The 15,522-nt window shown below is 45.0% G+C and overlaps 1 protein-coding gene across 1 annotated transcript in view; it reads right to left on the reverse strand.

The window, feature by feature from the left end:
• Positions 1 to 13,119: 13,119 nt before the first annotated feature.
• LOC137521680 (neuronal pentraxin-1-like) overlaps positions 13,120 to 15,522 on the reverse strand; it is a 35,237-nt gene continuing 32,834 nt past the window's right edge. The window contains exon 5 of the mRNA XM_068241286.1: positions 13,120 to 15,346. Within this exon, the coding sequence (XP_068097387.1) occupies positions 15,137 to 15,346 (210 nt within the window). The 3' untranslated portion in view covers positions 13,120 to 15,136. The remainder of the gene's footprint in view (positions 15,347 to 15,522) is intronic.

The following is a 15,522-nucleotide window of genomic DNA, read 5'->3' on the forward strand; positions in this document are numbered from 1 at the left end:
TAAGAATTTACAGTATTTTTAAATATTGTTTGAAGTTAGTTTGAGCTATGCAGTCATATGGAGAGAATGGGCAACACGGCCAGAATGAACATCATTAATCTAGAAAATGTGTGGCCAGTAAGGGGAAATGTGTTCCTTTCGTTTCTCTTTAGAATCGGAGCTATTTATGGAAAATCAATCATTGTGAAAGTAAAAGCAAGTAAAATGTTTGCAGAGGTGAAGAGTTCCCATTTACAGTCTGTCACCCTTAAAGGGAACCTGCCAGAAGCTTAACATGGGACCAGTTACCAACACTTCACTTGTTGTCTTCAAAATCACATGCCCACAGCGAGACAGGCAAAAAGGGCTCTGGAAATTTGGACGCACCATGCGCCGCCATAGGCCATAATGGGAATTTACAGCTATAGGGGTGTTAAGACGCCATGAAAAGACAGAGCCTAAATTATGATAAAAACTGCCTAATTCAGCCCGAGTCCACTGCGGCCTGCAGGGGGAATAGTAATTAATGCCGCCGGGACTTCTGAAGGAGCAGGAGCAGGCCTCACCCTGTGCCCAAATTTCCCAGTGCCTTAATTCATGAATGCGCCCACAGTGCCCTTTCTGCTTTTATTTGTTCTATAATGAATCTGCTGCAAAGCCAAGCACAGTGTTTGTCTGATGGAAGCTGCTGTGATCTGACTCACAAGCTGCATATTATTTCCAATGCTGCCACCATAGTGATGCCTAGCAACGTGAGGACAGATCATGAAAGCATCCACTAGGAAGGTTTTTACCGGGCAGCTGTAATTAAATATGTGGTAACATTGTACCCAGTGTGGCCTGAGGCCTCCTCACCACTGACTACTATCGCCTGAACTTCCTGGTATAGATATTCAGGCATGCCACCTCTTTCCTCTACAGTCTGCACCAATGTGGTAGCATGAAGGGAAGGGGTAGAGATAGGATTGTAAGGCCCAGTTCCCATCTGCTGCCAGACCATATACAGCCAGTGTCTGTTCCTATTGCCCGCTGCAGTCTGGCTGGAGCCCTGGGCAGTGGAAAAGATTATCAGAGGGCCGACAGGATTTTGTATGAACCCTCCCACTAGGGCAGTTGCTTCTTCGAACCCCTCCCATTGGGCCGCCACTACAGAACCATCCCCACCACAACCACCAGATGCAAGAGCATCTTCTTCCCTCAAGCCGTCCCCCTGCTGAACTCTAGTCCACCTCTGCCAGGTCTGCCCTCCTGCAGCACGCTAGCCTCTTATTATTATTATTTAGTATTTATATAGCGCCGACATATTACGCAGCGCTGTACAGTGTATATATATATATATATATATATATATATTGTCCAGTCACTAACTATCCCTCAAAGGAGCTCACAATCTAATCCCTACCATTGCCATATGTCTATATTATGTAGTGTAAGTACTGTAGTCTAGGGCCAGTTTTTTTTAGGGGGAGCCAATTAACTTATCTGTATGTTTTTGGAATGTGGGAGGAAACCGGAGTGCCCGGAGGAAACCCACACAGACACGGAGAGAACATACAAACTCTTTGCAGATAGTGCCCTGGCTGGGATTCGAACCAGAGACCCAGCGCTGCAAGGCGAGAGAGCTAACCACTACGCCACCGTGCTGCCCACACGCCACCGTGCTGCCCACACTCTTATGCCTGGTATGCACTATACAATTTCCCATCAGATAGATGGGTTGGATCGATAATTTCAGACATGTCTGATTTGATTTCCAATAGTTTTTGTTATCATTTTTTTTATAGAAATGACAATCATCGTACTTGGCAAAAACTGATTCTGATGTGTGTTACCCCCATACGCTATATGGGAACGCATCCGCCTGTCCGGGATTATAGCGGACGGCACAGAAGACCGGTCTGCTTACTGCAATGTATCCGTTGCAGACTGAACAAGTGGGAATGGCTCCTATATAAAAAATAGGAGCCATTCACTGTCAGATTTGCAATGTTGTCCGCTCTTTTAAGTAGGAACCCAGCCTGATTCAGCCGGATTGGGACTGAAAGCAGATAAACATAGGGGACCGGCCGGGAGAATACTGAATAATCTTAACCATTTTGGCCTTTTATGACGTGACTGTCACGTCCAATAGGCTGCTGCTCTGCTGCTGCATGCGCCCGAGCGCTCCCGTGGTGCCCCCCCCCCTGTTATACCGGAGATCAGTGAATGGGAACATACTTCCCATTCATGTCCCCAGTAGAAAGACCGACCGTCTTTCTGAACAAGACAAAAAAATCACATCCTCCTTATACGTCCTGAAAGCTAAAAATTTCACCTTTATTTCAAAATAAAATAATGGCACCAGGGGCGTAACTAGGCCCCACCGGGCCCCCCTGCAGATTTTCTGAGCGGGCCCCCCCCCCCCCCCCCCCGGGCCCGCTCGCGGCCGTTTTGTGGGAGCTGGAGGGGTGGCAGCATGAGGGGAAAGCCTTGCCCACAGTCGGCGGGGAGAGGGGTAGTTCCCCCCTCTCCCTCACCTCGGGGCTCTCCCCTCTGCGCTCCCCTCCAGCTCGTAAGTGTCTGTGGGGCTGTGGTGGGCAGCGAGCGGCGGGCAGATACATACCTGCTTCCGTGCGTTCCATCGGAGACTTCTCCCTCTAGCGGCTGACGTCACTTCCGGACTTTCACTTTCCATTACTAAAGGATACCACTTTGTCGTGTATGAAATCGCATTTATTACAGGCTACAATACCCAGTATAGGCAGTTACAGAAAATAATCACCAGACATTGGGACATACTGGGAACCGACCTTACATTGAGAGGGATTTTACCCAACAGACCAAAGTTCATATACAGGAAGGCTCAAAACCTGAAACAACTCCTTGTACCTAGCTGTGTGGACCCTAAAAAAGTTCAGATTATGCAGGGGTGGCAAACTGCTGGTTTCTTTCCACGTCGAGGGTGCAAAGCCTGCAGGGAAGCTAAAGGTATCAAGACCAACAAAGTGGTATCCTTTAGTAATGGAAAAAACTTTAATATTAGGGAATTCATCACATGTAATGACAGACATGTGGTATACCTTGCTTGGTGCGAATGCGGATGGCAATATATTGGGAGAACCACCAGGACCCTAAAGGAAAGAATGGGGGAGCATATCCGTAACATTCGGAAGGGGTACCCCAATCATAGCCTCTCAGCACATTTTTGTTCACATCATGACTGTGACCCTAAAGGCCTGTCATTTTGTGCCCTACAAAAAATAATACCCTATTGGAGAGGGTGTAACAAACTAAAGAGGGTGTCACAAGAGGAAACAAAATGGATTCACAATATGGGGACCCTCAGACCCGAGGGGTTAAATATAGATATAGATCTGGTATGTTTTCTGGGTGACTAGGGGGGTATGGTGGGGCTAGCTTCCTGGGATAATTTTGATGCACTCCCATTGGGGTGGCTTTGTGGATAGGGGGTGGGTGCGATGAGTGCGCATGCTCCCGGGCCCCCTGGAAAACGGGGCACACAGTGGGTGTGTGATAACACGCACTAGGTGATATAAAGTATGGAGGTGGAGGAGTTTATGTGTATACAGGAATATTGTATGCTTCACAGGTACGATAGGAGATCTGGGGGAAACTCTGCAATGAGCGTAGTGGGGGGAGGGGATAAGGAATAGAATGTGGGTTTTTTTCTAGCACGGGTTTAGAATAGATTTACTATGTATAGTGACAACTAGTAGGAGAGGTACTGAAGGGAGGGGTGTTATGGAAATGTAATTATTGTTGTTTTTTGGGGGGGAGATATCTAGGGAACTGACTGTATGTGTGGGATTGTTAACATGTGGGTATGCCCGCTGGATGGCTCAGCTGGAAGGCTATGGCAATAACACGGAGGGCAGGAGGATACGTCACTCGCACCAGCGAGTTTTGCAACCTGTGCTGATAGGTCACGTAGGGAGGGGGCGGGTTGAGGGAGGAGAAGGCTGCTATAACTGATTTGCCTGACGCATTGGACTCCGAGCCCCTGATGAGTCACGAAGTGACGAAATCGATAGGGCGGAGTCTAATGCGGAAGTGGATTGAGTACGGAGCAGCGTGGTGAGGAGGCGAGCAGGCACCCCGGCGTTGCCGTATGCGCAGCGGAGAAACGACAGGGTCAGCCTAAGCCAGCCAGCCCGGCCACCTATGCGGGGGAGAGCCCGTGCCAAAATTACTCATACTTTTAAACCTTCGTGGAGATTGTAAGTGCAATAGTTTTTTTATCATTAAAACTTTTTTAGCAGTATTACGCTATGTTGAGCATTTTTTATTGAGGTCATGACATACTGCATCTGGAGGTAAAGAGCTTTGATCGAGAGGTGGGGGACGACCCGGGAACGGTCCCAGGGTGCATATAGACCATTGGTTGGTCTACTACAGCGGTGAGTGGCACACAAAGGGTGTTGGTGGTGGTCCACTCGCATGCCAATGAATCAGGATCTGCAGTAGATTGCGCCTCAGCAATAGAAGAAGACATAGTGAAAATTTTAGATGCTTATGGACATTTTACAATTTTAGGTCTCCTGTACATGGACTTTTGATATATTGTGAATTTTTTGCCAGAGCGCCATTTCTCTTGTTGACGATTGTGGTTTATTGTGAAGAGGGGGCGAACTGGCTGACCTGTATTAATCCTTTGCTATGAGCGCTGACCTCTTGTGATAACAGTTCTTGATGATATAAGAGGAGCGACCTAGCTTTGAAAAGTTGTTGAATTGTATGTCCAGGAATTTTAACCTTTATTTTAAGAATTTATAGGGAAAACAATAGTTAATTGCACATATTTTATCTGAGCCCCTTGTGTCAAAATGGACCCATCTGAACAAAGAGCAAAGAGAATCATTAATTTAGATGAAATTTTTGTAGATAGTGGGGATATAGGGGGTACCATGGAACAAGAATTTAGAAAACTACAAACAGTCATGGTAAAAGAACAGGGCACATGGTGGGACTTGGCCGCACTGACGAAATACGACAAGGAGGGTATTATACCCAAGAGGCTAAGATGGGAACTTATGGCCAATGATGGGGAGGATGATGAGGAGAATGATAGGGAATGGGAGGAGTATTTCGATAAGTGCGGCCAGGGCCTTGTGAAACTACTGATAAAAAAAAACAACAAAAGGTTGGAAAGGTTGGGGGGAGAAATTGATAACATTAAAATTAAAATGACCCCGCTGAATAATTCAGAGGAATATAAAAGTAGGTCTAAAAGACTAGGGGAGTTTTTAGAGAAAAATGAGAAAGATATCAGGGCTGAAAAGCAAAAAAAGTTTCAGAGGGATGCAGACGCAACTAGGAAAAAGGAAACGTACAGATGGCAGATTAAGAAGAAGGAGGATCTAAAAGCGGCAGAAGCACAGGCCAAAGTAGAAAAAGAACAGGCCCCCAAAAAAACCCCAAATGAGGATCAAAGAATGGGCCCCAGGCCTCCCCATATTTATGAGGGGACACAGGGTATGAATTACGGACCACAAGGAGAGGGGGGGAGGAGGGGTGGATGGGGAGGGGCAAATAGGGGGTGGTGAATCAACAGGGGGGGTGTGAGAAGTCCTCATAAAGCAACGGAGAGAGGATATGGGAGAGGCCTTAGAAATGAACCCCAAAATCAATATGGTATCCCAGTGTACAATCGGCACGACCCCATTAGACAGCATCAGTCAATGGAGCCTTTTTTAGAATATGGCCCCAGATATGGGGAGAGGGAATGGAGACTGGAAGGCCCAGGACACAATATGTATCAGTACGGAAAAAGAGAACAAGACGAGGCACAAGGGGGGGGGGGGGGGGGTAGAGGGGTAAAAAGGATAAGAAATCTGTAGGTGAAGGGGTATATAATATAAGCGGAACTGAGCTGAGTAGTAAAGAACTAGGAATTCTAGACAAGGGCCTGAAGCATGCGCCAAAGCAAGGTTTGGACAAATTTAGTACCTATATTGATATAAATAAATTTGCTAGGAAACTTCACCTAAAGAAATATTTTGCCGGACGACCAATAAGACCACACAGCCAGGTGACTCAGGAGAGATATACACATACCAATTTACGAAATAAATCCACCTTTAATCCCCAGGATAGCAATTACAATGCCATTGAAGTTTTCAAAAATATGGTTATTAAAGACATGAATCAGATACCAGAATTTAAAGGTGGGCAGATGAAGGAACTAGCAAAGGAAATGTTGGAGGGGAAGGGATTGGTGGTGCGACCAGCGGATAAGGGAGGGGGGGTAGTGGTTCTAAACAAAGGTCAGTATAAAGCAGAACTGGATAGACTGGTGAACGACAGAACGGCATACACCCCACTGAGGGGGGACCCCACAGGTAAGTATCTTGCAGAATTGAGGGAGATACTCAGGGAGGGTCTAGATAGGGGTCTCATTACGGATGATGAATTTAAATATATTATACCTGATACACCCAGAATACCGATTATTTACCAAGTCCCCAAAATACATAAAAATAAAACGCAACCTCCAGGCCGGCCTATAGTTAGTGGAATAGGATCAGTAACCCATAGGCTCGGACAGTATTTAGATGAGTTTTTGAAACCAATGGTGATGAACCTACCGTATGTATTAAAAGACACCAAACATATGCTTCAGATATTGCATGATGAAATGATTGGGGGGGAAGAAGTGATGGTAACTATGGACGTTGCATCACTATACACGAATATAAAGCATGATCAGGGATTACAAGCGGTCGATTTTTTTCTTCAAAAAGGAGGATAAGATCAAGGAAGAACAGAGAGAGTATATATTGAAACTATTGAGGTTTGCCCTGGAAAGAAATTATTTCTGGCATGATGGCACCTTCTATAGTCAGACAAAGGGTTGTGCCATGGGAGCGAGCTATGCCCCAAGCCTGGCAAACCTGTTCATGGCGAAATGGGAACAATCCATATTGGAAAAGGGGGGGCCCATAAGAATATGGCGACGTTTCATTGATGACCTGTTCTTTGTATGGGGAGGGGGGATTGAGGGCCTGCAAGGTTTTTTGGCACAGCTAAATGACAATGACTTGAGTATCTCCCTCACCATGCAGTACAGTGATAAGAGCATGCAGTTCTTGGATTTAGAAATCTTGCGAGAGGGTAACAAAATGGGGACAAAGAGTTATTTCAAGGAAACTGACAGAAATGGGTATATAAGCACGGATAGCTGCCATCATCCAACATGGATTAGGGGGATCCCCAAAGGGCAATTTTTGAGAATGAAGCGAAATTGTACAAACATAGGAGATTACTATCAACAAGCTGGGATACTAAAGGAAAGATTCATGGAGAAGGGTTACTCAGAAACAGAGTTGGAAGGAGAGATCAGAAGGGTTGGAGATCTAGATAGAAATATGCTGTTAAGGGACAAAGATGAGATAGAGAGGGGAGGTGAGTATGAAATCGCATTTATTACAGGCTACAATACCCAGTATAGGCAGTTACAGAAAATAATCACCAGACATTGGGACATACTGGGAACCGACCTTACATTGAGAGGGATTTTACCCAACAGACCAAAGTTCATATACAGGAAGGCTCAAAACCTGAAACAACTCCTTGCACCTAGCTGTGTGGACCCTAAAAAAGTTCAGATTATGCAGGGGTGGCAAACTGCCGGTTTCTTTCCATGTCGAGGGTGCAAAGCCTGCAGGGAAGCTAAAGGTATCAAGACCAACAAAGTGGTATCCTTTAGTAATGGAAAAAACTTTAATATTAGGGAATTCATCACATGTAATGACAGACATGTGGTATACCTTGCTTGGTGCGAATGCGGATGGCAATATATTGGGAGAACCACCAGGACCCTAAAGGAAAGAATGGGGGAGCATATCCGTAACATTCGGAAGGGGTACCCCAATCATAGCCTCTCAGCACATTTTTGTTCACATCATGACTGTGACCCTAAAGGCCTGTCATTTTGTGCCCTACAAAAAATAATACCCCATTTGAGAGGGTGTAACAAACTAAAGAGGGTGTCACAAGAGGAAACAAAATGGATTCACAATATGGGGACCCTCAGACCCGAGGGGTTAAATATAGATATAGATCTGGTATGTTTTCTGGGTGACTAGGGGGGTATGGTGGGGCTAGCTTCCTGGGATAATTTTGATGCACTCCCATTGGGGTGGCTTTGTGGATAGGGGGTGGGTGCGATGTGTGCGCATGCTCCCGGGCCCCCTGGAAAACGGGGCACACAGTGGGTGTGTGATAACACGCACTAGGTGATATAAAGTATGGAGGTGGAGGAGTTTATGTGTATACAGGAATATTGTATGCTTCACAGGTACGATAGGAGATCTGGGGGAAACTCTGCAATGAGCGTAGTGGGGGGAGGGGATAAGGAATAGAATGTGGGTTTTTTTCTAGCACGGGTTTAGAATAGATTTACTATGTATAGTGACAACTAGTAGGAGAGGTACTGAAGGGAGGGGTGTTATGGAAATGTAATTATTGTTGTTTTTTGGGGGGGAGATATCTAGGGAACTGACTGTATGTGTGGGATTGTTAACATGTGGGTATGCCCGCTGGATGGCTCAGCTGGAAGGCTATGGCAATAACACGGAGGGCAGGAGGATACGTCACTCGCACCAGCGAGTTTTGCAACCTGTGCTGATAGGTCACGTAGGGAGGGGGCGGGTTGAGGGAGGAGAAGGCTGCTATAACTGATTTGCCTGACGCATTGGACTCCGAGCCCCTGACGAGTCACGAAGTGACGAAATCGATAGGGCGGAGTCTAATGCGGAAGTGGATTGAGCACGGAGCAGCGTGGTGAGGAGGCGAGCAGGCACCCTGGCGTTGCCGTATGCGCAGCGGAGAAACGACAGGGTCAGCCTAAGCCAGCCAGCCCGGCCACCTATGCGGGGGAGAGCCCGTGCCAAAATTACTCATACTTTTAAACCTTCGTGGAGATTGTAAGTGCAATAGTTTTTTTATCATTAAAACTTTTTTAGCAGTATTACGCTATGTTGAGCATTTTTTATTGAGGTCATGACATACTGCATCTGGAGGTAAAGAGCTTTGATCGAGAGGTGGGGGACGACCCGGGAACGGTCCCAGGGTGCATATAGACCATTGGTTGGTCTACTACAGCGGTGAGTGGCACACAAAGGGTGTTGGTGGTGGTCCACTCGCATGCCAATGAATCAGGATCTGCAGTAGATTACGCCTCAGCAATAGAAGAAGACATAGTGAAAATTTTAGATGCTTATGGACATTTTACAATTTTAGGTCTCCTGTACATGGACTTTTGATATATTGTGAATTTTTTGCCAGAGCGCCATTTCTCTTGTTGACGAATGTATTATTTTAAAGCTATAAGGGCCGAAAACTGAGAAATAATGAATTTTTCCAATTTTTTTTCTTAATATTCCTGTTAAAAGCCATTCAGAAAAAAATAATTCTTAGCAGAAAAAATAAGATATAGATCAATTAATGGTGATAATTAGTGATAAAGTTCTTGGCTAATGAATGGGAGCTGAAAATTGCTCAGATGCATAAGGTGAAAAACGATTGAAGGCTGAAGTGGTTAAAGACTTCAGGGGGGCGGGGAGAAGCCCTAGGTAAACGACTAAAATGGCAACCTTTAAGAAAGACACAAATATATATGAATTAGTTTTCCACATATATTATGTAAACACAGCAATACATATTGGCTAAAATACAGAAATAACAAACCACACATAAACATGAACAGAATAATACAGTCAGAATGCACATTATACAACACATGGACAATCCTCCACAGCGCAGCACATACAGAAAGATGGTGGGTGGCCAGCTGATGTCATACTGGCCTGAAAATTCATGCTCTGTTTTAACCCCAGAAATACAAATGAAGCACAAATACATCACTTACAGAACTATGACCTACATAAATCACACCACAAGTAAATGTAAAACTGCACTCAGAGATTGTAGCACATATGTACAGGCTGATTATGAATAATTCATATTCTACAATCCTGCGGTTCACGGTTTAAAGGGTTAGCATACTTATACTTAAATGTGCTTAACGTCTAGAAATGCGGCTCTGATCAATAATGCAAGATACTTGCATGATTCATTTTACTTTCATTTAAAAATATAGAAGTCACTTCCTTAGCTGTTATTCTGGGCCTGATTTGTTAAAGGACAACTGAAGCGAGAGGGATATGGAGGCTGCCATATTTATTTGCTTTTAAATGATACTAGTTTCCTGGCTGTCCTGCTGACCATTTGCCTCTAATACTTTTAGCCATAGCCACCCTGAACAAGCATGCAGCAGATCAGGTGTTTCTGACGTTATTGTCAGATCTGACAAGATTAGCTGCATGCTTGTTTTTGATGTTATTCAGACACTACTGCAGCCAAACAGATCAGAAGTATTTTATTTATTTATTGTATTTATAAAGCGCCAACATATCACACAGCACTGAGTATTGTTTAAAAAGAAATAAAATATGGCAGCCTCCATATTTTTCTCACTTCATATTTCCTTTAAAGGGAACCAGAGACGAAGCACCCTCATGTATTTTACCATATATATCAGTGGGAACATTAGAGAAAACGCCTACCCTGCTTTCTGTTTCATTCTGCACTGCACAGCTTGCTTCTAATCAGCCCTGATAAAATCCCCGACTGAGCATTCAGTCTGGCTTTGCTCAGGAATATTTATAGCTCAGTCTGTGTTCTCTCATGTCTTTTCAAGTCCAAGCCTGCCCCCTGCTGGCTCTGCTCAGGATTCGCTATAGCTGAGTCATTATAGCAAAGCCAGACTGAATGCTCAGTCAGGGATTTTATCAGACAAAAATATTTATATCAAAAAATAACATTTATTTTTTGCGCGTTTCGTGGGTACAGTCCCGCCTCATCATGCAAATGATCAGAGGAAACTTATACAAGTGTGAATCGCAGCCAAGTGCCTCTGTGACTGTATTTGCCCCTGCAGTGGACAAAATGAACATCAGCACATGTCTAAAGGTGTCCATACACTGGTCGATTTGCCATCAGATTCGACCAAAAGATAGATCCCTCTCTGATCGAATCTGATCAGAGAGGGATCGTATGGCCACCTTTACTGCAAACAGATTGTGAATCGATTTCAGCATGAAACCGATCACAATCTGTGGAGCTGGCGCCCCCCCCTCCCCCCCCCCCCCCCCCCCCGCATACATTACCTGCTCCGCTGGCGCGAGTCCCCTGGTCCACCGCTGTCTTCTCCGCCTGGTCCCGGCATCTTCTCCGGAGAAGACAGCAGTGGACCAGGGGACTCGCGCCGGCGGAGCAGGTAATTTATACCTGCTGTATTGCGTCGGTCGTCGGGCATTCGAACGCCGCTATCGACGCACTGCCGACCCGCCGGCGACCGAGAAAAATCTTCCCCACGGATGGATCGACGGGAGTCGACGGGAATGATGGATTTCGGGCGGAAATCCATCGTTCTGTCAGCGGTGTGAACGGCGATTTCATGGCCGTTTCGATCACTGTGATCGAAACGGCCGTATTTCGGCGGGAAAATCGTTAGGTGTATGGGCCCCTTAAATGGATTCTATTCTTAACAAAGGATCTGTCAACATGTTGACATGTCCATTGTAATCCATTCCATGAAATGAACAGATTTCAGCACTAGTGTGAACACAAACCAATGGAGGAATGTTAAATGATTTCTTGATTCTGGTGCCAGACAGAAATTGATTAAGATAGAATGTGGCCCTAGGCAAGATAGCAAATTTTGCCCACTGTTGATGGTCACCTGACCTGACTGACAATGATTTTCCTTAAACTGCAAGCAACCACATTGATCAAGACCAACCAGCAAGGCAGGAACGTGCTTGCTCTGCCACAAGCCAGCCACAGCTTATTAGAGGACAGCTGTGGGGTCAATCATGCCTAATATATCTATGGAGACTGGTTGTAGCATAAACATGAATGCTTGGTTTGCCCAAGTGTGTATGTCTAAGCTATGGGCAGGGGCGTAACTGGAAATCACTGGGCCTTCCTGCGAAATTTTGGATAACTCCCCCCCCCCCATGCAGATAAAAACTATACAGATGCACATGGTGTGCAGAAAGCACCTATGGAAAACCAACAGATGAGTGTGCTCCCAGCCTCAGCTTATTACACTCACTTTGTCCATATCTGATGGAACAGAACTGGCTTTGCAGACTCCTCCAGCATCACTACAGTACACAGCACTTAGGGAGGGGTAGAGAGGCTGGGAGCAGGGTGCTGTACACAAGAGCTTGCTGCACACTGAATGGGACTGTCTACAAATCTTTGTCTGCAAAACTTTGTATGATTCCTTATCAGTGGGTGAGCATATGCACTCATTAGAACAATTGTGCAGAGAGCAGAAAGTTTTTTTCTCTCCGTGCCCTCAGATGTCAGTCTCTCAGGACAAGGAAAATAAACTTCTCCCCCCATGGGGCCCCCTCAGGTTTCTGGGCCCCCCTGCGACTCCATCCCTTGCAGGGTCTATTGTTACGCCCCTGGGTGTGGCTGGTGTGGGACAGAAGGATGCCACCCAAGATCTCTCAGCCTTTCTTGTCTATCAGTACCTATTGACATGAGATTATTGCAGATCAGGCATTGTTCCTCTCATGGCTTTGGCCTCAATTCACTAAGCTTATCTCCTGTCTTTAATAACTCTTCTAGAGTTGTTACCATGGTGATAAGGCATGTAGTATTCAGGAAACATTTTACCTCAGGCAAGCCTAAAGTTAACTCTTCTGTCTTTAACCTCCTGAGCGGTCTGGACGAGCTCAGCTCGTCCATCACCGCCGGAGGCTGCCGCTCAGGCCCTGCTGGGCCGATTTTTATCAAATAAAGTGCAGCACACGCAGCCGGCACTTTGCCAGCCACGTGTGCTGCCTGATCGCCGCCGCTCTGCGGCGATTCGCCGCGAGCAGCGGCGAAAGAGGGCCCCCCTAGCCGCCTGAGCCCTGCGCAGCCGGAACAAAAAGTTCCGGCCAGCGCTAAGGGCTGGATCGGAGGCGGCTGACGTCAGGACGTCGGCTGACGTCGATGACGTCACTCCGCTCGTCGCTATGGCGACGATATAAGCAAAACAAGGAAGGCCGCTCATTGCGGCCTTCCTTGTTTATTCTGGGCGCCGGAGGCGATCGGAAGATCGCCTCCGGAGCGCCCTCTAGTGGGCTTTCATGCAGCCAACTTTCAGTTGGCTGCATGAAATAGTTTTTTTTTTATTTAAAAAAAACCCTCCCGCAGCCACCCTGGCGATTTAATCAGAACGCCAGGGTGGTTAAGTTAACTCTTTAATCCTTAAAATAACTCCAGAGTTAAAGACAGGCTGTTTATTAACTGCATGTGAAAATAACTACAGAGGAGGTAACTTAACTACAGAGGAGGTAACTTTAAGGAATGAAGAGATAAAATAACTCTCTCTTATGTGGAGGTAAGTTTTCTCTTGCCTTATTATCTCCAGCATGATCTTAGTGAATTGAGGCCTTTATAAGAGAAGTTTCTGTGATATGTTATTATGAGAAGTAAAATCAGGCCCCATAAGCTTTACAATTCTGAGTGACGCTGCACCCTCTGCCATTGCTATAGCTGCAGCAGTGGCTGAGATATTGTTTATTATTGCATTACAGTGGCAATGCGATACCCTGGCAATGTACGTGTATCTTCACAGGGAACAACTAGAATTCTATTCTTTACTAAACATTCACAGATGGAAAGATCAATAGGTTTTTCTTAGCAGATCTGCTAGAACGAATCAAAAGACACATTTAAAGGACATCCGAGACAAAAATAAGCTGATGAGAAAAACAATTGTATCTATCCTCCTTCTCCTAAAAATATCCCAATATACTGCTATCCCACAGTTTTATTTTATATTTAAATCTACTTTTTAAGTTTTTACTGCTTTATAATCTCTGCTCAATGACACTTTCTTAGAAGTATGCCAGAGCTCTATGAATTATTGACCCTTTTTATCTCTTTCCTTCCCCCGAGAAGCCATTTACTGACAGTAAAGTGTTTTATGGCTGTAATTACTAATCAGTGAGGGTTATGCTATAGTCTGACCCAATCCGACACGGTACCGACCCGGACAGAAACTGTCACTTGCATACCTGATTTTTAACTCTTTTGTGCAGAGAAAGAAAAAATGGAACACAGCCTAGTTATTTGTGTGCTAGGCACTGTACATACACATGTCTATCTCATCATGTCACATGTCACCTCAGTTGTCCTTTAACATGCAAGCAGCCAGATTTGCCAATATCATACTATACAGTGATGCAAATTTATCAGACAGGTGCAGAAAACTGGTGAACACGTGCAGTGGCTCAAAGCAACCAATCATATTTTAGCCGTGAAATGAAACAAGGATTTTGATTAGTTGCTCTGGTAACACTTCCATTTTTTGCTCTAATTTTCTTAGTACTGGTCATGATAAATTATCCTCTATGGGCTGGTGTATACCAGAGCGGTTCTGGAGCATTTTTAAAAAACGCTTGGGGATAGAAAACCGCTTGGCTAATGTATTATTTTTTTGGCGTTCTGCCTCAATGTTAAAGTATAGGAAAGCAGAAAACAGCTCTGACAAACGCTAGATCAGAGCGGTTTTGCCGGCGTTTTTGTTACAGAAGCTGTTCAGTAACAGCTTTACTGTAACAATATATGAAATCTGCTACACAAAAACGCTCCAAACAACGCTAGGCATGTTTAGAAAACCTCTCTAAACATGCCTAGAATCGCTCTGAAAATCTGCTCCAAAAACCTCTAGCGTTTTGCGGATCTGCTAGAGGTTTTTGGTGTGCACTGGCCCTTTTTTAGGCTTATTTAATAAGGCGGACAGCAATGTTCCAATAATAGAAACCTGCAGGAAAAAAGAAATGTCCTGTATCAATCCAAAACCTGGTGGATCTTGGTTCCAATACCTTAAATGTAGACCTTAGATACTCTCTGCATCGCCTTATTATACAAGCCTATATATCTAGGGTGCATTACATACTATTAAAAAACCAAAGAGATTAAATCACAAACATGAAAAAATAACATAAACCAAGAAAATAGAGGTATAGGAAAAAAGACATACAATTGTTTCTACTCCATTTGAAGCAATAGTCTTTGGGGTGGTTGAAGCCCATTCCATGTCTGGGCCTCCAATCAGAGCATGCTGCATGTGGAGGGACTCCTCATGTCAATGGCAAGAGTTAAATGGAAGTTTAGTCACGCCCCCGTGGAGTTCCATGGAGGACTCAGTCCACTCTATGACATCACCGGTAGAGTGAGAAGCACATGTGGCCAGCTTGTAGATCTCACTTGGCGTTAAGATGTAGCTCCACATATTAAAGTCAGAAATTTCACCCATAAATGCTTGTGTTGCGTCAAACTTTCCTCCCAAGGTGTCCTGTTAATGGAAGGATGATTTAGTTCTATGCATGAGAGAAATTTATTGTACGCTTTTACATACTTCAAGCAAAAATTTAATTGGCCTCGCTAAGCTAAGCTAGCTAAGCTATTCCTAAGTCCGATAAACCCAACACAAACATGCTCCACTGATGCAGATTCCAGGTATGGTGGAAC

Source organism: Hyperolius riggenbachi, chromosome 6, assembly GCF_040937935.1.
Source record: "Hyperolius riggenbachi isolate aHypRig1 chromosome 6, aHypRig1.pri, whole genome shotgun sequence".
NCBI classification, from domain to species: Eukaryota; Metazoa; Chordata; class Amphibia; order Anura; family Hyperoliidae; genus Hyperolius; species Hyperolius riggenbachi.